This window comes from Scomber scombrus, chromosome 10, assembly GCF_963691925.1.
Source record: "Scomber scombrus chromosome 10, fScoSco1.1, whole genome shotgun sequence".
In the NCBI taxonomy this organism is placed as follows: domain Eukaryota; kingdom Metazoa; phylum Chordata; class Actinopteri; order Scombriformes; family Scombridae; genus Scomber; species Scomber scombrus.
This window is the reverse complement of record NC_084979.1, coordinates 7,552,740-7,577,058: the sequence shown is the minus strand read 5'-3', so window position 1 is coordinate 7,577,058 and position 24,319 is coordinate 7,552,740. Positions and strand designations below refer to the sequence as shown.

General features: G+C 40.7%; 1 protein-coding gene across 6 annotated transcripts; it reads right to left on the bottom strand.

Annotated features, from left to right (window-relative positions):
• Nucleotides 1-331: 331 nt before the first annotated feature.
• csde1 (cold shock domain containing E1, RNA-binding) lies at nt 332-15,490 on the bottom strand. 6 transcript variants are annotated; one of them, XM_062426654.1, is made up of 21 exons: nt 15,431-15,490; nt 12,299-12,947; nt 11,007-11,270; nt 8,690-8,888; nt 8,358-8,524; nt 7,508-7,594; nt 7,011-7,108; nt 6,844-6,925; nt 6,585-6,713; nt 6,340-6,465; nt 6,038-6,253; nt 5,732-5,872; nt 5,452-5,625; nt 3,928-4,035; nt 3,524-3,702; nt 3,316-3,428; nt 3,082-3,201; nt 2,806-2,984; nt 2,479-2,642; nt 2,205-2,337; nt 332-1,836 (listed from the first exon to the last, which is right to left on the bottom strand). In XM_062426654.1, exons 3-21 carry the CDS (start codon nt 11,130-11,132, stop codon nt 1,789-1,791), a joined length of 2,589 nt encoding a protein of 862 aa, XP_062282638.1. In that variant the 5' UTR covers nt 11,133-11,270; nt 12,299-12,947; nt 15,431-15,490; the 3' UTR covers nt 332-1,788. The 6 variants fall into 6 exon arrangements, with proteins under 6 accessions (XP_062282638.1, XP_062282639.1, XP_062282640.1 ...); XM_062426655.1 differs by having other exon boundaries at nt 5,461-5,625; XM_062426656.1 differs by having other exon boundaries at nt 8,415-8,524.
• Between the last annotated feature and the right edge of the window lie 8,829 nt (nt 15,491-24,319).

Here is a 24,319-nt window from a genome sequence, read left to right as displayed (position 1 = left end):
CATTTTAGGAAGGGTGGGACTGGACTGAAAGCTTTGACTTAGCTTCATACCTGGTGAATGAGATTCTTTCTGCTGAGAAACCGTTGTCTGTGTTTTTCTGTGGAATGCTGTCTGTTGTCTCAGTTATGCACACACACCTTTAATCTTATCATTGGGAAATCTATAATAATGCAGACAGCAAATGTGTAATGTCTTACCATAGAGTGAAGTTTGTGTAATGCAACACTGGTCTATATTACAGAATTTTGTATATAGCTTTATGCTTCAAAGATTTATGCAATTAAAAAAAGACTTGGAGGATTCTTCTGAAATAAAATACAAAACCAGCTCATGATTTTCATAAAACTTTAATTCAATTGTTTCATTCAATACCATTAACAAAAGTACATAAGAACCTCTGTATGTGGTTCAACTGAAACCCAGTGATCCAAAGTTGAAATTAATTTAGTCTGTAATGTAATGTGCAGAGGCATAACACCGACATGTCTCCAAAGCACAACAATTGATATCCTGATTCTTGCTTTTTTCTTTTTCCTTTTCTTTTTTTAAACTGAATTTATAATACTCTCACCCTTTTTTAAGTTAAATTTGTTTTGTTATATCTGAACTTTGAACTTTCACTAAGAAAAAAAAAGCACACATTACATACAGTATAGTTCAACCCACAGGTTTGGGATGCATATCAGTATTATTTCTACTAGAAAAGAAAGCCACCCTAAGATTGTTCTGAATATTTTGGCGGTTGGCTGGGAACAGAGGATACTTTTTTTTCCTTTTTTTTTTCTTTTTTTCTCCATTTCATTTTGCTTGTTGTTTTTAGGCACCTTATTCTTACTTAATTCAATATTAGCAGATTGAGTTTCAAGGGAAAAAAGCAAAAATGTGCAAGAAAAAGAAAAAAAACAGTATAAAAGAACTGCAGATATAAGATGCCACAAGGAATTCTGCACCTGGGAGACATTGCTTTAGTGGAGCATGTGAATACCAAAAAGGTATCTAAAGGCTCCAGATTGTTGAATTTAAATCCCATTAGATTAACTACTTCGACATTCACATACATCACACGCACATTCGCACCATGCTTTCACTTAAGCTCTTCAGTAAAGCATTTTAAAACTGCTCAAAAAACCGAGCAGAGAAGAATCCTCAGTTTAAGCTCGCACATATGAGAAATAGGATCCTCCTTATGGAGGGAACTTTGCTTTGCTTTATGTGTTTTGTAGGAAAGCATACAGTAGTGGAAACTTGACATTGAAGCCATTTTAAGTTTCCATGGGTAAGGAGCAAAAATATACGAAAAAAAAAAATGGAGCGGATGCTCAAAGACCATGCCAACAGTCACGTTCATTCATCCAGGCAAACTACTAGACAAAGAACAGGTGCAGAATTCCAGACAAAGCAAAAATAAAAAGATAGGGACATAGACAGTCACACAATCATCACTCTGATTTAGAGAGACAAGGCCCTCAGAAACAAATACCTCCATTACACACTATAATCACTTCTAGGATACATCACACACGCACACACTCTGATATCCCATGTACGCTGCAGTGTGGAACTCTGTATCAAGTACATCATACATGGGAGGCAGGGAACTATGGAATGAAGTTCCCTCGCAGGTATCGATGGGGACAAAGATTACACATGCCATTTGCTGTATGTGTGCGTATGTTTTGTGTATGAGTTGTGTGTACAAGCATGTGACAAATCAAATTCCCTTGTCCCCTGCTGTTGCCCTTTGAGACAGCGTCCCACCAACACCGAACAGGGCAGGCTCTATATTGCTCAGTCAATGACACCAGGCTGGCGAGTCTTGCGCTCCACATTGAAGCCCTGTAATAGACAGGATGTATTTAATTAAGGTTTAGGATGACATATCATGCTAATCTCAGTTCAACAGTATTTTAATAATGATAATTTTAAACTATCATTTTAATGGTGAAGTTTCAGGAACAGAAACTTTCATTATCTGTATTTAATTCACTGAATATACAAGATTTCCAGTATATCTACAAATATAAATTAATATATATAATTTCAATTCCAATTTACAATATTTAGAATTATCTAAATTGTTGTAATATTTGGCTCAACTGCCCACCTCAAAGTATTTGAATTCAAATATGTATTCAAGCGTTTTTTCATTAGCAAAATTAGCTACTTCCAAAGTACAGAATGTGAAAAAAAAAGCTTGTTTGTACCTTTGAATTGTCAGGACCACGGGGCTGTCTTACAATGACCAGGCGAGGAGCACTGGCATCGTCAAGGGTAATGCTCTTCAGTCTGTTCACTAGGCGGTCAGGACGCGGAGTCACCACTGGTTTTGGCCCCTCACTGTAAATTTAAATGCGCATTCAAAATCACCATTGGAGATTAAACTTGTTGGCTACATACGGTATGTTTAACTTTCTAAACCAGTTTAACTCAAATCTAAACCAGGCACTCAACCATGCATACAGTCTTCTGAGTGTTTACCTGACTCTGCGTACGTTGCAGGCACTACATTTTCCTGTGCGTTGATTGAGGACAACTGAGAACTCCACCTCATCCCCGGTCTGGAGCTCCAGGCCATCCTGTACTTCTTTTACATGGAAGAAAAGCTTCTTGCTCTCACCCACTTCATATGTGATGAAGCCAAACTGTGGACAACAAGAAAAAAAACTAATTCAGGACCCTCAATGAGCAGCACTTTATTCCAGTGTAAACCTGTGCTATAATAACCATACTTCAACACTCATACATGTGATTTAGAAAGGGGTGATTCAGATGAATAAACAATAAGAATAACTACTAAATCACTACCTGGTCTTTGACACACTCCACCATGGCTCTACGCTGGGGGACCACATTACACGCCATCTTCTGTCCAGTCTGAGTTACTGTGCAAATCTGGAACTTGACAAGCTCTCCTTTCTGAAGACAATCAGCCTTGTTTGCCATGCCCATGATTCCAAAGGGATAATTCTGGCCTTTAGTTCCACCTGAAACAACCAAGAAGGGAGGAGGAATGATTTCACGGGAAAATTAAGGTTATAAGAAACAGTTAGTGTACTAGTCCCATCATAGGTTGACACCAACCTTCCTCTGAGGTTTCAATAAGCCCTTGGTATTCTGTCTGGGACGGGTCCACACTGCGTAAGGGACGGATGACTTTCCCCATCATCACTGTTACACTAACATCATCACCGATGCCATTCACTGAAAAGAGGATTTCACACTTATTTGTAAGCATTCAAAGCAACACTTCCATGTCAACAAACATAACAAATATGAAACATGTCAGTGAAACAGCTGAAAATAAACTATCCCTACCTGCAGCCACTTTGGTAACCTTTTCAGCACTGACTTTGTTTCCTTTTCCCTTAGAGAGAGTGTACTCCACTGTGTCACCAAGCTCCAAGTTATCCAAGTCTCCACACATTTCACTGAGGAGTAAACAGAGACATAGTGAGACTGAGCTGTCAATCAGCTACTACTTTAATTAAAAAAAAAAAAAAAATATTGGAACCTAAACCTCTACCTGTAGTGAAAGAAAATCTCCTGGTCATGATTTGCTGTCTCGATGAAGCCAAAGTTGTCCTTCAGTGTGGCAACAAATCCGTGCAGTCTCTTGGCATTGGAAGCATTTCGGTTCAGGACCCTGATGGAGACTGCACTCTGCTGGCCTGTTCTCTTCACTTCATTGATGGAGAACTCCACCTAGAGGGCAAATATATTAAAAGAGTCACACACACAGACAAAACAAACTACAGGATGTCAAGTTTTGAAGTAACTATAAATCAAAGCTGCAAACAGATAAGATGGACTGTATAAGCAGCCTATATTTGTTCTTTTAATAAAGGGTTTACATATTGTTGACCCTCTGCAGCATCTTTATCAAATTCGCAAGCACAATTACTGAATGTTGAATCAGTCCGTAGATACCTTGTCTCCAGCCTGTGGGTGACATCCTCCCTCCAGATCCTTGGTATGGTATTGCACAGTGAGCTTCACTCCACAGTCTTCATATGCAATCACTCCTTCCTCAGATTCCTACAGAGAGTGGAACAAATCAAACACATTACCTTCCATTAATGAGCAACAGCACTTAATGCAGCTGACCCCAGACAAGGTATAAACCCTGCTGAAAGTTTCTCAGCTACAATCAGTCCCTACTTTGGCTGAAGGTCTCTTCAATGCTACACCCACTTTTCAATAAAACTGATGTAAGCTAACTATGCCTCACGTAAAAAAAAAAAAAAAAGTTTAAAAGATTCAATCAGATCAGATGATTTTAGAGTATGTAGTATATTAGAAGATGGTGTGCAGATAGACTACACAAGCGTATGCAAGACACCAGAGTGTGCAATGCATCATTCTGTAGCAGCCTAGTTGGTTAGCATTAGTAGTCTACTGCAACAGCTCTGAGTTACAGCCTACAATGCAGGGCTGCATAATTACCCACCACTATTGTAGTTTCAACTGGAACAATTCTACAATACTATGATTTAGTCAGAATTTCTTGAACCATCACAATTTACTGGTATCATGGCCACAGAAAATGGCATGGCTTGATCACAGAAGAGAGATTTCATACTTTGTTATAACTTTCAGCAATCCAGATGACATTGCTGGCACTTCATATAGTTTATCTCACATGCCAAAAAAGGCAATTCAGTAATGAGACCACAGGGAAACATTTACTAAATTACTAAACAAAAAAAAGGTGCTGTTTAACCATTTAAGGTAGGATGGAAATTATTGTAATATATTGCTCAAGACACTTATGCTGTTCCCAAAAACCATACAAGCATTCGGGACTACTGTTTCATCATTAATTGTGCAGCCCTACATATAGCTGAATCAGCGATACAATGTTCCGAGTCCATCTTCCTCAGAGTTAATTGGTGATCAAATACCATGCCGTTGACAATGGTAAAAAAGAGGCAGTTGGTGGGGTAAAGTGGGGTCAAGTGGGGTCAGGGGCCTGCAAAAGACTAACCTTTTCTACAACTTTCCCCTTGAAAGACAGGAGAAACAGACACCCATTAGACAAGTCTCATCAACATTACACTTATGAATACAGTATTCTTACTCTGTATCATTTGTTAGTTGCTGACTTTTAGATTCACGTCTAAAAGTTGTTAGGTCTAAGAATTAAATAATTACTTCTTAGACTGTATGTTAGTGAAATGTATAGACTATTGGTATGAATTTATGTAATCTAGAATAGGTGCTTCTTCATCATTTATTTGAGACTTTATTCGTGTTGCTTCATGCAGAAGGTCTCGGTCCTACCTTGTCTTTTTTCTAACCAACAAGGAGCATGAACAGGAAGGTCATTGGAGAAGAAAGCAAAGAGGAACATTAGAACTAAAACAAAAATTGGGTGGAGGGGTAGATAAAGTGGGCTGGGGGTTGACTATGAGACTGTTGGTTCTGAATGCACTGGGGGCAGAATTTATGTACCTGTGGTACCTTCTCCTTGTTCTTGTTGGGACTGGCATTTTTGGCGGTGGCTGACATAATTTCCTTCTCCACCGTACCAACAAAGCGCTGCTCAGACTGGGTATGGAAGGACACAGTGCCTTTGGGCAGCTTCTTGATGCGCACTGCGTGGTTCCTCTGAGCTGACAGCATATCCTGGCAAGAACAAGACATTTACTTTAGTTTGTTATTCCTAAATCGTAACAACGTGTAACAACTCAGAATACATAGTTTTTGTGAAAATCTTATAAACAGGATTTACAGGCACAACAGTGAACTCCACTTCATCTGAGATGTGCAGTTGGCTCTCCTCCAGGACTTCACTGAAGTGAAAGAACATCCTAGCATCCCGATCCACACATTTAATGAAGCCAAAGCCATCACGTATAGCTGCAATCACCCCCTAGAATAAGATTAGGCGGCACGAGATTACAGTCTGTGATTGGAGTGGGTGTCCACATTAATTAAACTTAAGTGAATTCCTATAGTCAGTCATCTCTCCCATGATGCATTACGTAACAAAACTGACCACGTCAATCGTGATTCCACACTGTTCTGTATTCCTCACCATTTCACGTGTCTCCTTGGTGAAGTTGAAGGTGTCTGGAAGGATGTCTATGTTGGTCGCCCTCTCCAGCTTGTCTCTACGGTCGGTGGAGATGTTGAACTGTATGTGGTCCCCTTCCAAAAGGGTCACCTTGGATTTGGTGTCCTTTTCCCCAAATGGCAGTTCCTTGTCAGTGAAACCGATCCTGGCACTGATGCGACCTGGAAGAGGGTCATTCTGTGGGGGCAGAAAGTTGGTGAGTAACAGATCCAAAGGCATCAAACGTGTGGGAATTCAACTTGCCAGACTAGTAATCTACTTGCCTGGTTTTTGGTGGAAACCTTGGGAATAACCTTGGCGACTGTGCCTTCAAACTGCTCAATGCTAATATCCTCAAAGATGACTGTTCCTTGGGGGAGCAGTCTCACATCTGTGGCTACTTCTTTACCCTGAGGCCACAAGAACACACAGTAAACAGTTTTGTTATGGGGGAGTTCAGTCAGCTAATTAAAGAGTTATACAAGTCAAGGATGATTGGTCCATATTTGCAATGCTTGAAGACACCTACATTTCTGTCTTTAATAGTGAACTCGACATCATCTCCAGCCTGCAGAGCCTCCAGATCACCCTTGAACTCACTGTAGTGAAAAAAGATCTCCTTCACCACGTCAGCCCTCTCAATGAATCCAAATGCCTCCTGAAAGACAACACCAGGTACAACAGAACAGGTACATCAACTAACCATCCAAAAATCAGAGACCTAAGTTGAGTCTTAAACAAATGAGATACAAGTTTAGACATGATGTAGCTTTATTACAAACACTTACCTTTGTAGCACACACCACACCCTGGCACCTCATTTGCTTTTTCTTCACCAGTTGAATATTACGAGCACTGACTGCTCCAGTACTGGAACACAGGAGAGATAAATGTAGAGCGCAACCTGGGAATTGTTTAAATAACAGTGGTGTGTGTAAAGTGTGTAAAGACTCACTGCTTGTTGGTATCCATATAAAAGCTGACTTTATCACCGGTGTCCAGGTGGATGTTACCCTCCACGTCGTCAGGAGTGTAGGTAAGGTAGAACACTTCCTGTGGAAAGTCACAGGACTGTCAAGCTTTATTTTAAAAAGTTGTAGGACAGAATTGTTAACCCTAAAAACTATTTCATTTTCAAGATTAACGAGAACATTAAAGAATGTATATAAATGAAGGACAGACAGTCATGTGATGTGGAAGATTAAGCTGTCAAATGTTGTAGCTGGATTGAACACATGCAAAGTTTGAGCTCTAGACTGCATGATTGTATACTATTGACATACATCATAAATCATAATGTGGAAAACAGATGTAAGTACACATTTGTCAAACCCAAGCTGAGGATGGAACAAATGAGTGTTGTCTGTACATTCTGGAGGAGCGGAGTGCAAAGATGTTGACATTTTGTATGTCATTGTTCAAGCATGTTGTAATTCAGCATTCGTCTCTTACCCCATTTCTTTCATAGCAAACACTGCCGGTGGGCACCTGGCCAGGAGCAGACTTTCCATCCAAGTGCACTGGAATTGCTGAGACAACCTGCAGAAAAGGAGGAAATGGCAAGGGAAAGAGGTTAACATGCTGCTTCACCAAACATAGCCAACTTACAACACAACTGGACATGTAATGGATGAAATGGCAGAATTTCGGAATGTCACAGTGACAAGTATATCAAGTTTTAAAGATATGGAGCAGGTGGGAAGCGGTCAGGTTTGCATGAGCATGATCATACTTCAGAGAAAATGTGTATACACAGTCAGGCTGCTTAACAGTCTCTAGTGTGTTCCCCAGATCAAGATCTTCAGGGAATGAATCTGCGGCTTCATGGAGCAAGTAACGTAAAAAGACAAGCGGCATCACTTGAATGTTATGAACTGCACGCCTTTCCCTGCTGAGCTCAGCTTAATAATGAAGCACTTCACTGACTCTTTACGCCAGTGTAGATCGGTAGATTTGTTTTAGTTTGCGAGAGTGACCATGTGAGCTATACTAGTTGCTGTGAGCATTTACAGATAAATTAAAAGGAATTACATTGACCGTATTTGTTCAGCAGACATTCAATACCTCCAGCAAACATGCATTTTAGCGACAAAAAGCCAATTTAGAATTTAAATGCATTGCGAAGCTTGATGGGGGAAAAAGAGCTGCTTTTTTTTTAACTTAAATACATGATTAGGGGGGGGAGGGTCAAATTTTGTGTGCTTTACATGATTTACATCCAATGCCCAAAAACACAATGGGCCATACAAATGTTACGTTGACAGACAATGACAGAACCAAAAATAAAATGGTGTTCCTTAACTGGATGAATATAACCATGCAGCACAGTAAAGGGATAGGCGTGCAGGTCTGGCCCCACCTGGCCCGAGATGCGCTCCTCTGGCAGCACCTCTGGCTTTATCTTAAGCAGCTTCACTGCTATGGGCTTGCCAGTGCGCCTGTCAGAGGATACCTCAAACTCTACATCATCTGAGGAGAGAGAAGCAGAGGGAGACCAAACATTTAGAAAACTTCAAAGTACACAGGGGGCATGTTAAGTTGAGATAATGAAGCTCAAGTATTTTCCTTTTCTGCAAAAAGAATTTACGTTACGTTAAGTATCTATGATTCATTCACTAGTTCAAGGGATCTCACCTCCTATTTTAAGCTCCTGCAGGTTACCATTGTACTGGGAGCAGTGGAAGAAGAGACGAGCCTGGCGTTCGGAGCACTGGATGAAACCGTAAGAAGTTAGAAGCTTCTCCACCACGCCTGTCTCTCTGATGCCAGGCCCTGTGCCGTTGGCGTACGCAGTGTGCCCATTGTTATGGAGCATGCCTGGGTCAAAACTCATCTGGGGGGGAGGGGGGAAGAGGACAAGCAATTGTTAAAAATACAATCAGTTAGTGGGTCAAAATGTTGCAGACAATTAATAAAACAACAACAAAAAGGCCACAGTTTAATGCAGTGTTTGATGCCAACCTTAACAAAAAAAAACACTTCATAACATGCAAATATAGCACACTTCAGAGGAAGTGGGGAGAAAAAGGCAAAAGTAAAGCTAGATTAGAGCTTTCTGGGGCTATCTGGCCATCGACAGCGGGGAAGCACATCATTGATAATGCCTTGACAGAATTTCAGGTTGATTCATACCGTTCACTGGAAAAAAAAACAAAAAACAACGACATTTCCTGGCTTCTTTCCAAGTATCATGCACTAAAAGCTACAATTCACTGTTTTAGTCCCAAATCATCAAACACTCGCAAAAAAACCTGCAGTCATTACATGCAATTCTGGTTTAAGAGATGTTAAACGTTCAAGAACTCTTCACCTGTCTTTACAAACCAACCAACCTGCACTTATACTGGAAAACCAATAAAAACGTTGACTTATCAAAATCTGCAACGACACCTAGGTTAAACTCATTTTCCACACAACTACACACCATGCTGTTAGCAACAACAACAAAAAGTCACATAACAGCAGCTCGTGGGGCTGCTAAGTCAGTGTGGGCACCACCAAACATGCCCTCTTACTGATCTCTGATATAAGGGAGTCCGCTTGTGTTTTTTACTTCCTGGGTGCGGATGGCAAGAGACGGAGGAGGAGCGGGGAATAGGCATGGGACCGGTAGAGGTAGAGGGGGCAGAGCCAGTGTTGCGAGGCACTGGCGGTTCAGAAGAGCCTCTTTCCATTTCTGACACTGAGGATAGGACTTGGATATGCTGTTGGGAGGAGGCAACAGCTTTGAAAAGGAGTACAGTCACATTCATTAAGCTTTAGTTTTGTCTTTTTAAATTGGTCGGTTATCCAGATTTTTGAATGGTTGCTACCAAAGCCTGCTGTGATCCAGCAATAGAGTATAAAAACTGTACCCTCTATTTGACTTTGCTAATCTGCCCATATTTCATATTGACACCCAGTGTTTACCCATGAACAAATGTTTCCGAGGCCTACCATACACACTTCACAATTTCAGAGCAGAATACTCCATAATGCTCCTGTGGACAAAGTTTCTAATTTTCTAGCTCAGCACAACCACCACCAATACTCAATCATTACAGAGATCCTGAAACCAACATACCAAGCAGAAAAAACCACAAGGCAACTCAGTAACAATGGGTATGGCTACTGTGATAATCTCACATTTACAGCATCAATCAATCGCACAGATAAGCGTTAAAAAAATACTAGTGCACAGAGGAGAAGGCAGACTAAAAACTAAAAAAAGATTAAAACGTCTTTGTGCAGCCAGTTCAGGTGAAGTGGGGTTTAAATGCAGTGTCACAAATGTTACTAAAGGTCAAGTAAAATAAAAACTACTACTAAAAAAAAAAGAAAAAAAAAAGATGGAGAATCAGAAAATGCGAATGATAGGTCAAACAGCGGCGCATCTACAGTGGACAGAGAGTTGGTGATGGGTTATGGGGTTATGAGGGGGAGGGGGGGTCCCAGAGCAGCCTCTTCTGTAAGGCCCTGCACTGCACTATATCAATGAGCTACTCTAACAAGACATTTAACGTGTAGGTCTTGGTTACATGTGCAGTAATTACTCTGAAACATTTGTGTTTTCATCATCAGTGAGCAACTAGTATGCAGTTTAGGTTGTATTTGTGTTGCCTTGACTTTAAGTTATGTACCAGCATTAATGTAGCCCAACATGATTTGCCCGTGTCATGGCCGACTAAGATACCACTGGATTATTGTTAAAAAAAATGGGAGGGGATATTTAAAAAAAAAAGGTACTTCAAGGAATTGTGTAAGTCCCAACTAATTTCTGCAGTTCCATTAGTAGAGCACCCCTCACCCTGCAACAATGTACCTGAGCAGAGGCTAGTCTCGGGAGCCCGAAAAGGGATGAAAGAGGTTAGGCCATTCACAGCAGAGAGATGCAGGGCAAGGTGGGTGGATGGGTGTTCGATGGGGGGTGGGGGTGGGGCACGTAGAAAAGAGGTGGGAAGGTGGAACTTACGGAACGGCCATATGGCGACAGGCTGAGTCCGACAGGGGATGTGCTGCTCAGGTCAGCGCTAACAAACGCGGTGGGTGGCGACGCAGGCAAGGTAAACTCAACAAAGCCTTTCCAGGGGCTGCCCATATTTTCCCATAAACTCGGACCAAACTTGCTTGAGCACTTGCTGAACTTGATTATTTGATTAAATTTTTTTTTTTTTTTTTTTTTTTGGACTGTTAAACTATTTTTTATGCAACCACCCAATGATACACCTCTGGATGTCTGCAAGGGTGAAGAGAGGAAAAAACATAACGGGTAAGGCAGATAGGTCAGCCAGTGTGCCAAGTGTCACAAACAAAGGAAAAGGGCTGTGGGCTTTATCCCCCAGGGAGGGAGCTGAAAAGGTTAAATAAAATAAATAAATAAAAAACTCAGGGAGAATATGACTTTAAAAAAAAACGATAAAGGTGTGGGCTTGGTGTGGGTATGCAATCAAATCTATCTCAAACTAAATTGAATGACCATTTTAACTGTTTGGAGTTGGTGGCGGTTCAGTTTGACGAATTCCAAGCTGATTTATGTGAAGTTTAAAAATTTAAAAAAAAAGGTATCTTTAACAAACGGCAATGTAAAGGTCACTGACATGACAAAATCAAATCTTAAACTTGGCATCAATTATCGCACTCATTCCACATTATTAAGTGGATAATCACGTGCTAAGAACAATGAACATACAAGATTCATATCTACCCGAGCATTGCAGCAGCTGATTTCAATAATATTCCTGATGTTTGAAGGCATGCTAATCAGTGAAATCAGCTGCCGCAAAACAACAATCACTGATTGATGAGGCCACAAAATCCAGACAATGTTTCAATACGAGCCATTTTAAAAATGGTAGAGCATGTTGGATGATTTTTTTAGAAATCAAAACGAGGAGGACACTGTTATTTGTTTTCAGTGATTAAAAGAAAACCTCTGCATCGCTGCCCAAAATCTGCTCAGCTGGCCAAACTGAATCAGAATTTAGTCCTCCATAATCTGTGTTTGTACATCTGGAAATTAGGGCCAAGTGAAACTGGCCAATAACAGATCTTCAATTGAATCTGAATTACAATATTTGATGGTGATATATGCGAATTCTTAAACTTTTTGCAGGGAGAAAAAAAACATTCAACATATTGGGGGACGTAAATCATTCAAAATAGGACAAAAATCATATGTGACTAAATTAAAAACTCCAAAAGACATTAATATGTTGACATTAACATGAAAGGTCTCATGTTATGAAGGGACGGACTGAGACCCACCTTTAATAGTCGTCTTGAATCTTGTGGTTCTCAGGATCTCGATCACTATGCAGTTCCTGCAGATCTCTTCACGCATACAGTTGAACACACACACACACACACACACGTTACAAGTTTCTGGCACAAGTTCTAGATGGTTGCATAAAGCAAAAAAGGGGGAGAAATCTAGCGCAAAAAGGCAAAGCAGGTGCAATAACACTGCTTAGAAAAAATACAATGAAAACAGTGGGAGAGTAGAAGGGGGATAAGATGGGGGTACTATGGGGGGGAAAAAAAACTAGCAGACAGCAGCCCACTCCACACCCCGGTGGTGAGACGGTGGTGTGGTGAGGATGAGGAGGGCTAGGAGCAGCGTTGGGACGTGTGCTTTGTCAAAGCTGTTGAGTAGGCACAAACTTCTGGTTTCAGATCAGCTATTGTCTTCTCAAAATATGCTTGGGCATTGGATTGCTTCTCTTCTGCGTGTTTCAATTGGGCTGATGTGTCTTCTTTGGCCGTTTCAGGATGAAGTGATCCTTTTTTTTTTCCCACGTGTCTTCGGTGTTGCAACTTTGCTTGTTTTGGGAGGTTTCTCTTCAGTTTCTTTGTTATGATCTGAACTTGAAGCAGTTGCGGATGGTACAAAAATTCAGTTCCGTTTCACTTCATACTGTTGAGAGAAAGTAGATTTGGTTAGCTAAGCAGAACTGATCACTTTGATTTCAACTTTTGAGGATCAACAACAACTTTACAGATTAAACCTTTAGATTTAACACAAAACTCAAGAAGCCCAAAGTGAGTGCAGTGAGGCAGAGAAATTGAATTACACCATCAACTGATGAGAATTTCACATTCTCTGTCACATGAAAAACAGAAACACCACTGAGGACCAATGACCTTAAGTCTTTCTGAGAACATTAGATTCTTTGCCCCCAGACTCACAAGTATAAAAATAGGGTTTCCTCAGATGCCTCTGGATACAGCCCACAATGCCAGGCAGCTGACTAGATGCAGCAGGCAAGAGCTGTGGATCAACAAGTCCTTGTGCATACCTTCACTTCAGGCCATGATATTTATGGCACCGTTTCTGACTAGGGCCCTCTGTTTTGTCATTCATCTGTTTTACACATTTACTGTAGACATGTAGTGTGCGGGTGAGGCCTAACTAGTAAACAAAACTCAAACTCTCCATCAGTAGGTTAGAGCAGAGTGTTGTTGACCAAAATACAATGCTTTGAAAACAAGTACAGTGAGCCAAACAGGGACACATGATATCTATTCTGCTGTAGCTGTGTTGCAATGACTTCCAGTATGTGTGCTTCCAGGAAGATTAAAATATAATGTTGTGAAAATGCTCAAATGGGGTTCCTTGAAACAGAGAGGGGGTGCTGTTCTAGAATGGGCCTTCTTGGTATTAATATCCGAATGGCAAATCCAGATTAACCAACAAACACAGTTGCGTTTTGTTTTCATTTGATAACACTGGGATAAATAGTAGACCCGCAGGAACTAAAGCTGTACATCCCAGTGGTAGTAGAAACAAAGAGGTCAGTTGTCGCCAGATGGATTGTGGGTTAAAGGTTATGAGCAGTGAAAAGACACGACTCCTCTGTGAAAACAACCTGGGAGGCCATGGGTTTTTCTGCTCCCCTTTTTTAGCTGTTGGTGACGCAGAAAAGTGGAGGAAAAAAGCCGTCCACCCACTAAAACACCAGCGCCGATTGGTCGTTTCAACACTTCCTGATGAGTATTTAACTACAGTTTATCCCGGTAATCATTAAACAACAAACCATAGACGCTAAAACACGTTGCCCCAGTTACGACCAAATGGCTAAAAAAACGCAGGAAAAGGGTCTTCTCCACGACGGTGCCACTCCTCGTCTGGGCCCGAACAACAACCACTCTGACAGGAGTCACCATGTGACTTCCCAGCAGTCCGCCATCCTCAGCTGGAGCTGCTAACACGGCCTGATCCACATCCAACACGTTGCGGCATGCCCCGCTATCGAAAACGTCACATCTAAGCTAGCCAGCTCATTTCTAAAAACACGTCCAACTCTTCAAATCAGTAACGCAACAATTTAAGGTGGTTAACATGTCGCTTTTAACGGGTCTCACGATCACAACAGCCCAGTTGAGCATGAATTTAAGCATAAAACGGGTTGTCTTGATGACCTTGTGTGAGCAAACAGAAGCACACAGATTAGCATCTCGCTAACGCTGTTGGTCGTAAACAGCCACGGTACCTGCGGGCGTTACCGACGGGTCTATGGAAATGAATTCACTGCGACAATGTCATTACGACACGGGTTAGCTCAGATTAGCACACAGTACGCTTTTAAATATTTGGTCGTTATGGTTAATGACAGATATGAGGGTTTTGAGTGATCAGAAACTTCACAGAAAGTACTCCGATCGCCATCTACGGCGACACACAAAGATCCATCCACTGCACGTTACATGGTTCATCCTTTAATATGTACACGTTAGCGAGTATGTCTGCCCCCCTCCACGCAATGGAAGAGTAATGATGTTTAGTTAAAGTGTGTAGGGCCGATTATTAGACATGCATGTTTGACACAGCAGCGGAGTTTGGAAAACGTGGATATGAAAGTGGCTAGCCGACGGTACGACCACACCTTAAAAACACACTTTATTACACGAAGTGTGTACACGTGCAGACAACCAAGGTCTTAATAAAACTTTCAGCCATCCTCTAGTCTGTCCTCTTTGTACACAGATAACGGGAAAATATCGTTACCGGTGCTAACGGCACGAGGACGGGACAACAAAGAAGCTGCCACAACACAAGCTGGAGTTCAATTCTACCTAATTACTGCATGTCTCACTAAACATTTTAACACGACAATGTTGTACAAGTGCCGACTCTTGAGGTACATTTTGGGGTACTGGAATTAATACGTGTTTAATTCTACCGTTCTCGATGCTAAGCGGCTAACTTCCAGTGTGCTATGATTTACGGTGAGGAGAAACACGGCTGCCCGCACTAAGGCCCGAGCTCTGCGTACGACTAAAACGCTCAATAACGTTTATTTTTCAAATCCAACTGTACAAGGAAGAGAAAATGTCTATGCACATCCCAAAAATAGTTTAAATGATTCAATAAATGGGTATATTTATGAAAAAACTCACCCCAACAGCTTTCAGCACTGTCACCAGCGCCGCTAGAAGCAGCACGGCACATTACGTAGTGATTAACAGGCGGCTATCGCGATATTTGGCAACGTTAGGATGACCAGAGAGCCTAAGAGCAGAGAGTGACCCCGCCGCACAGGTGAAGATGAGTAGTCTCAATCATCAATTGGTGTACAGTGTGAGTACACAATAATGGTAATAGTTTCATCTATCTCCTGGGCTCGAAAGGAGACATATAAAAGTCACACAGTCGTGTCACTGATAATATAGCAGTGTGCATTTGTATTTAAGCAGTTTCAGACTACTGGACGTTTATCTCAAGATTCAGTTTCAATTCAATTCAACACGCTGCATTGGCATGGCATTTGAGACGTGTACGCCAAATATATGATCAGGTTAGTATTGATCCTCCTACTGATAATAACACAGAGATGTTAAAATTAAATAAAGAAATGTTAATAAATACAAGGCAGCCGCTGGTCTATAATTCAGTGGTTCAATCTTCATAGATAGATAGATAGATAGATAGATAGATAGATAGATAGATAGATAGATAGATAGATAGATAGATAGATAGATAGATAGATAGATAGATAGGTAGATAGATACTTATTACTCATTATTATTACTCAAAAGTTGAATAAAACATAGCCTATGTATAGCTATAAATAATGAAAAACTACTCGATGTTTTCTTTTTGTTTGGTCGGGCTCCACTTATATAGACACACTCTCTTGATATTGATCATTACTGTCGCTGTCATGCAAAACCTAGTTTGTTCAAAATGTAATTTGAGGTTTCCAAGAAAATCAAATGTCATGATTGACAGTTTCATCTGTGTAAGTGCAAGTGACTATTCAGCAGGCCACAATGCACTGAGGTTAGTTTGTTTCATCTGGTGTGCGGGCAAATTGATCACTAACCAAAAGCCCTGTGGGGAAACCAAAAGAAAGAAGGTTAAAAAGGAAGAAAAAGAGCCGGCTGCTATAAAAATGTTCCACGAATAAAGTCGTATTTGCAGTAAGGAGGCTTTCAGCGCTCTCTTTGATGTATCGAGTCTGAGTTTGTGAAGAAGCTGGACTCTGAGCACCTGATCTTGCAAAATAAAAGGCAAGGAGGAAGAACCTCTAATAGTAAGAACTATTATTCTGTCTGTGTATGTAGTAGTATTATCTGTTGTGATTGGGTGATCGGAAAAAAAGTATGGGGATACTAATCCAGCCTTTAACTAAAAGATATAACACCAAAAAAAGAAGAAGAACCGGTTTTATTGTCAATGCTGGTAAATGGAAAAGTCACTTTGTATTAGCCTATTTACTTATTCTCTGCATCCTGCTGTGTGTGTTTTTATCATAAGATATCCACTGCTGCAGGACGCATTGCTGACAGTCTATAATACAGTAAGTGGAAGATCACTCTGCACATCTTTGCTCTCTCCTTGTTTTGTAGATACGTCTACTACAGTATACTGCTGAATCAGGCTGTATTGTGAGGAAGAAATACCACAATTGATGAGTAGGCCTACATTAATGCAAAACCACTGCAATGAAAGAAAAACTAATTGAAAAAAACTAATATGAATTCAATTTATGTAAAATTTAATTAAACACTCTCACACGCTGCTTGCGTCATTGATGATCAAACCGAGGCTATATAGGTCAGCAGAACATTCTGATTGCTCTCTTTGCATCTGAACTTGGACACGAGTTGACCTTGTTGCAAAGCTTGGAAAACGCTGGAAAGTGATCTCTTGGAGGACTTAAGCGCTGAAAGGAGTTCAAAAGCTGAAAAGCTGATCTCTTTGGACACAACTTGGACAAACTACTTGGATCTCTGAACTTGACTGAACAAGTTGGAAATGGCCTTAGTTGGAGTCTCCATCCGTGGTCCATCTCGTGGGGACGCCCACGAGATGGACCACGGCCTGGCAGGTAAGATCAATTTAAAATTCATATTTTACTCTTTGATTTATTCATTATTTATCTCCAAAAATGCTTTGGAGGCAATCTTAAAGTAACAATGAATGTGAGTTTTGTAGTTTAAAGGAGGATAGTTCACATTATGTAATTGGGCCTATATTGGAAAAACACACATTTAGTGAAAACAGACAGTTATTCGACGATTTCTCCGTGTAAAATAATTATTTGTTGGAAAAAATGCATGAAATTTCCCGGGAAAGGTGTGGAATGTGTTAACAATCCATGTAGTGATTTGAAACACTGTTATTTTGGTTTCAATGCATCAATTTGTCCAAAATGTGCATTGAAATTATGGAAAAAAGATGGCGACCGGGCCAAATTTCATAAAATGCCAAAAATAAGTTTTTCTTGCTCACCATGGAGACGATGGAACTGTGAGCTCGTGACGCCAGAACGCCAGGCCGTACAGGTGTAAACACACCTGGACCCAGTTCTTCTAATGATAAACTCTGAGCTGATAGTTTTGTTTGTTGAAGCTTAGTTGGCTTAACATGTATCCACAGCTAAAGAATTGAGTCCTTTAAATTTCAAAGTTGAGGGGTTTATGTTGTTATTTTATTTCTTTGCTGGTTCTCCTGGTTCGGCATGCGCAGTGATGTAGTTGAATACACATGAAATGAATTCACGCATCTTATTGCGTATTTATACTTATTACAATATGATATTTATTGCGAGTGTTATGTCACTGATGTCCCTTAAATGTTCTGCTGGGGCAAAATAAGTAGTTTTATCCAATGCACGTGCATAAGAGTCAGTTATTGGCCTATATTGATCCGTTTTTCTCTTGATCCGTGTCTGAAGCAGTAGTTCATTCTCCACCTTGATCGCGTACCTCTCCGTTTTCTCATTAATCCCGCTATCCCATGTTCCCTTTGCTTCAAAAAAAAGATGGATAGACCCGCACGTAAAAGCGCAAGGCGCACAGGGAGCTCCTAGTGCCCTCATTAGCTAGCTATAGAGCATTGTTCATGTGCGCCTTATAATTACAATAACAGTGAGAAACAGTGTTGCTACATGATTACATTCATGGGTGTTTTTTTTACTGTGGCTTTATGAAGAGTATTTAACATCTGCCTTGATTTTTGTCGAGTCATCACATACTGCAGTATTATCTCTTACATTAAATATTGTATCATTGTTACAAACTTTGGATTGACTGAAATGTTTACCAAAGTTCCTCATCACAGAGCTTAGTCAGAATGGTGCAAACCTTCATTCACTTTGCAGTCAACAATTTGATAATTAGTGATTGATCCGTAATACCATGATAATTAAAATGATAATTACATGAGTCAAGAAGTCAATGGGATATACTTCAATTCAGAGTTTAATTTACTTATGAAACCATGTGGCCCAACTTTCAGTGTCTTTTTACATCCAGAACATATTCACATGAGGTTTGATGATATGTCCAGTGAAGTAATACTTGCTTTATGTTTGTATTTTTTCTGATTTAACTTTATTTTTTTGTTATTTTGTCCCAAACATTTTATGTTATGTTTCATTGATAGACATGCCTCAGACTTTAAATCAGGTTCTCATGTGATGTATCTCTTTTCCACTCAGGCACCCCTATTCGACTGTTCATCATTGAGCGTCCTGCAGAAGACGGCCTCCCAGAAGTCATCAGGATCGTGGACCATGATGACGACATCGTGCTCCCGGACTACGTCTCTTCTGATGAGGAGGACGGGGAGGTTGAGGTAGGTATTGCTATTCCTCTTCTTTCCTCTGACGAAGAAGAAGACATGGAAGTGGACGACCGTCTGAGTGTGGCCAGTGAGGAAGAGGAGGATGAAGACGACATTGACATCGAGAACTGGACCAGCGAGGATTCCGGATATGAGAGTCTCCTCGAGGACGAAGAGGATTCAGAGGATGAGGACTTCAGACCTCGCTCTCCTCTCGTCCAGCAGCTCCCACCTGAGGAGTTTTGGCAGGGTTGGAGAGAAGACTACCCTCCTCTTCTTGCTGGTCCCCCAGTCGTTGGTCCTCCGATTGCTGGTCCTCCGGTTGCTGGTCCTCCAGTTGCTGGTCCTCTGGAGCCTGACGAGTGTGCTCCTTCCACCTCCGGCCTCAGCTCGTCCACCAAGAGGAGCAGAGAAGACACCCACTTGGAGGAGGTGACTGCTAAGCGGCCGAGGTGGAACTCTGAGGAAGTCCCTGATGACTCAGCTCCCTCAACCAGCACCTCTTACAGCAGTGGCAGGGATGAGAGCTACCTGGACTCAGAACCTTCGACCTCCTCTGGCCTGAGAAACCGAGGATTCTGGGACAGTCCTTTTGGGATCCCGTGGAGGGCTGATGACAGCGACTTTGATTAGGACTGCCAGCCCTGAACACAGGAAACAGGACCAGAAACCAGAAATACTTTGCATCTGGCAGAGCCGTCGATGCCCAGTCTTAGTGTCTGGAGAGGCTGGAAACATCATCCTGTACCAGGATGCTTTTAATTTACTTATACAATTTTTTATTCCTTTAATAATAATTAATATGACACTTAAGTATACTGCACTTATACAGCACTTTCATCCAAAGCACTTTACAATGCTGCTAACTCTCAGTACCTCATTCATACACACACGCTGATGGCAGCAAGCTACCATGTGAGGCACTGGAATAACATCTGACTCAGTGTCTTTCCCAAAGACGTCCACATTTGGACAGGAGGAGTCGGGGATCGAACCAACAACCTTGCAGTTTGCAGATGATCACTCAAAACTCTTGAGCCACCGATGGAGCCAACAGCTGATCGGTATCTTTTCCTCTTTAGCAAGAGGACAAACAGACTGTCCCGGGTATGTCGTGTCTTTGCTGATGTTGCTGATGTTCCTCTGTGGCACACAGAGCATCCAGGTCCAAGAGCACAGCTCCCACGATCCTCTGTGCTCTCTTTACCACCCGGGCCAAGTCTTTGCTTTTCTGTGCCGTGCAGCTGGCATAGCACACTGTTGACAGAGGATTTCTGTTGTGCCTCTTTAAAAGTTGAATAGCAGCTGAGAGAGGAGACCAGCTCGTTTAGGTTTACTGAGGAAGAAAAGTCTTTGTTGTGTTTTCTTTACGAGGTGGGAGGTGTTTTTGGACTATGTGAATTCTGGATTCCCAGATGCCCTTGATGTGAGCGAGTATAATCCTCTCAAAGCACTTTATAATAACCTGGGTCATGGTACAATGGTGGTGAATTTAAGGCAAGTAGGGACTACAGTTTATTGTAAGGAAAGGTTGAAGATGTTGGTGAACACCCCCGTTAGTTGGTAACGCATGACTTCAGTGTGCGGCTCGACATCATGTCTGGTCCTGCTGCTTTGGAGATACTGATTCTCCTCAGAGTGGATTTCACCTGATGGGGCTGTCAGAAAAGTGCATCTTCCTTCTTGTGCAGGATCATTTGGGCCTTCACTGTTCTAAGTGCAAAAATCTGGTTAAGGGTTTCGGGAAGTGTGATGTCACGACAGACGTGTGGGGTGCTGCACTTGTAATCCGTTATGGTTTTAATACCTCTCCACACGCTCTGGGGGTTGTCGTTGTGTATAAAGTGCCTCTAATGTCCTCCTTCAAGTCCATCCGGGCATTTTTGTTGGCCAGTATGTCACCTGACCTGAACGCAGCAGACTGCATGTTCCTGTCCAGCCACAGCTTCTGGTTCAGAAATACCTTGATGGTCTCTTTGGTGCTTGGACTCTGCGGGAGATTTTGAATCGAAGGACTTCAGCACTAAAGCAGAGAGGGAGAAGATATTTAAAAAGACAGCTGCAATATGATCGATGACCAGTTACTGTGAACAACTGAACCTTAATTGATCCCCCAGAAATGACAGCAAGGAAATTATGAATGAGCCGTGAGAGAGATCAGAATGACCGAGGGATGAGAAATAAAACTGTAGACGTGAACCTGCAAAAAGATCCTGACTGAACTTTTTGCTGAGCTTCATAAGTGAATGTAGACCAGGACGGCTGAAGTGGATCTCTCTAAGTCTGCTCCCTATGCAAACTCTTCACTGTGTGCTTCCAGAGCAGTCCTGCAGTAGTGAGGCGGCTTCCTCACTCCAGACTTGGACACATTTGACGGCTGGTCTTGTTCTGCAGATTAGAAGTTTGTAGGATGGAGTCATTACCAGTGAGATATGGTTTGATGTGGAGATGGAGCAGATTTACATTCTCCCAGGATGTTGATGTAAATTCTGTGATTCACGAGCAAGGACCACACCATCAACAAGATGCGTTTTAATGAGTTTTTTTAACAAGATGACAAGGGATGTTCTTCTTCTTGCTTGGATGCGATGTGGAGGATCCTCTGCAGCGCCTGGGCAGTGACAAACCCCCTTTGCAGTGATGACTAACTACTGTAGATTATTAAATTAATACACAGAAACTCTGTAAACATTTTTAAAATGTCTGTTTCGTATCGCCTATTTAATAATTCAAAGATCATTTAATTTTTATTCAAGTTATTTTTTCAAACTGAGCTTTAGGTTTCTACAAAAGAGGTAAGTTAATAATTAATGTCAATATTAACAACATTAAATGTCCTGCAGGTTTTAATATCACTTACTGGTTATCCAAAGATGATTTATTTCATGTTTATAGATTTGATTTTAGTGATTACTCACACTTGTATTTTGATTTCTTTTTAAAGAAGAGGACGAGGACCGTCCCGACCTGACCTGCACAGAGGAAGTTTTCATTCTTTTCTTCTTCTGTGCTGGTGGGATTGGGAAGCTCCTTACACGCACGCACGCAAACACACAGACACGCAGGTATTTTTCTCTAGCTGGATGGTTACACAAGTCAAACGTAAGTTAAAACTGACAACATGTCCTGCAGGATTCATTTTTACTTATTTGAAAATTCAGCGAGTATACAGTACCAGTCAAAAGTTTGGACACACTTTCCCATTCACATCAATGAGAAAATGTGTCCAAACTTTTGACTGGTACTGTTTATCTTATTGACTCTCGTACTTCTAATTTTTTCCTAAAAATCCCTCTGTGTACAATAACACTCAGGAGGACAGGGACCATCCCAACCCAACCTGCACAGAGGAAACTGTCACCATTTGCTTCTTCTGTGTTAGTGGATTTAGGAAGCTCCTCACTCACACAGTTTAAAGTATTAAGTTTAAATTGAAAGTATTTAAAGTTTAACTATGTCAAATGCAATACAGCATGTTAATGTATTTTTATCTCCTGAGTCGTACCATCAATGTAAAACATTTAAAACAAACTTTCTAAATATTTCTTTATAATCTATTTTTTTATGTCATTTTGAATACTTTGGTAAAAATACAGTAAGTATAATGTGTAATTTGAATAATACTACATGTTGATATTACAAATGTTGTAATACTGATCAGGGTATGAACTTTGTCCATATTACCAACACATATTTCTACCCTTAATACATATATTTGGGGCTGTGTCAATTTTACTGTATTTTTACCATTATTTTTTTTTTGTTATTTCACCATTTTTATTTATTAATTAAATTATTTATTTATTTTAATTTTGATTTATTTTTCCTTTTAGTGAAATTTGAAATTTGTATTATTGCAATATTTGTACATTTTCTATATATATCTGTTTTGTAAGTGTATATTATTTTCAATAAAGTAAACATGTGATCAGAAAAATGGTTATTACTGTTAATAAATCAAACATTCACTCCCATTGTTCATATATGTCACTGTTTTATAATTTGACTGGTTTGTTGTTGAATTAAATAATCACATCTGAAATGGTAATGTATTGTGTCACATTCTCTACCCTCATTGATGTTAAAGTTACAAAAAGCTTCTTAAATACTGAATCAACTGCAGGTGTCATCATATTTGTTTGGGTCTGTTTCAACAAGCAGGTTTATGACCACAGGCCACCATTTGATGATATTGCTGTTGTCATTGTGTTAATTATGGATGGAATTATACTAGTGAAAACAAACAATTCCCCTTTTTGCTGTGGAGCCCCGGGAACCCCCTCAAGAAACCCTGGGTGTCCCCAGACCCATACAAAACATATACAAGACATAATTCTATGCCCCACTAGGTGTCACTGTTGTTGTGGGAAGACATATTTAAAAGCCAACACTGCACTGTCACTGAACCATTGACAGTGACTGTTCTCCTCCTACAGTAAAGTCTCTGAGGCCACACGTTGCAGTCTGAGGGTGTTTCAAGAATGGAGTCCATCGGAGGGGAAATGTCATTTGAGGCCATAATGCCTCTCAAGTCGTATTCTTCAAGACTTTACGCATTTACCCTGTAAAAGAAGTGTCGGGAATGTTGAGGCTGAATAAAAACCATGCCTTTGTTTTCTATTCCTATAGTAAACCAATATTTCATTTGTTTTTTTCACAGTGTTCATTCAATTTTATTTTGGTTAGATATGCAAAACATTATAGGAAAATGGGTACTAATGAATAGATTGATGCTATATTTTGTGTTCAGTGGGTTGGATAGCAATATATCACCTATGTAATTCACCTTCACACACATACATACATATATGACGTTTATTTGTATAGGACCTTTCACAGATACAACATCACAAAGTGCTTTACATAATGAAAAATACATTATTAAAGTCAATATTAGTTAAAAGTTAAAATCACAACAACAACAAACAAATGAGGACAGAGACATAAACAAATATGAAAATGTACAGAAGAGGACGTGCAAAAGTAAAAATGCAATAAATAAAGTGGAGCTACTATTTAGACAGGCTAACCAAAAGCCTGTCTGAATAAAAATGTTTTCAACTGCTTCATAAAAGTGTCACAGGAGTCTAGGGATATGGGGAGAGCATCCTATAACTTGGGTGCAACAGCTTGAAAAGCACAGTCACCTCGAGTTTTGTTGTGGGTGTGAGGGACAGCCAGTATAGGGAGTTCAGGAGGGAGAGGTCAGCAATATA

Bases quoted from the DNA above. Each gene is read 5' to 3' on its own strand.
- csde1 (XM_062426654.1), bottom strand. From the start codon at position 11,132: ATGGGCAGCCCCTGGAAAGGCTTTGTTGAGTTTACCTTGCCTGCGTCG. The intron at 7,595-8,357 runs GTTAAGGAACAC...CCTTTTCTGCAG, and splicing joins TGCATGGTTATATTCATCCA to GTTGTCTCAGCAATTCCAGT. The intron at 7,109-7,507 runs GTAAGAGACGAA...GACTTTCCACAG, and splicing joins TTTGCTATGAAAGAAATGGG to GAAGTGTTCTACCTTACCTA.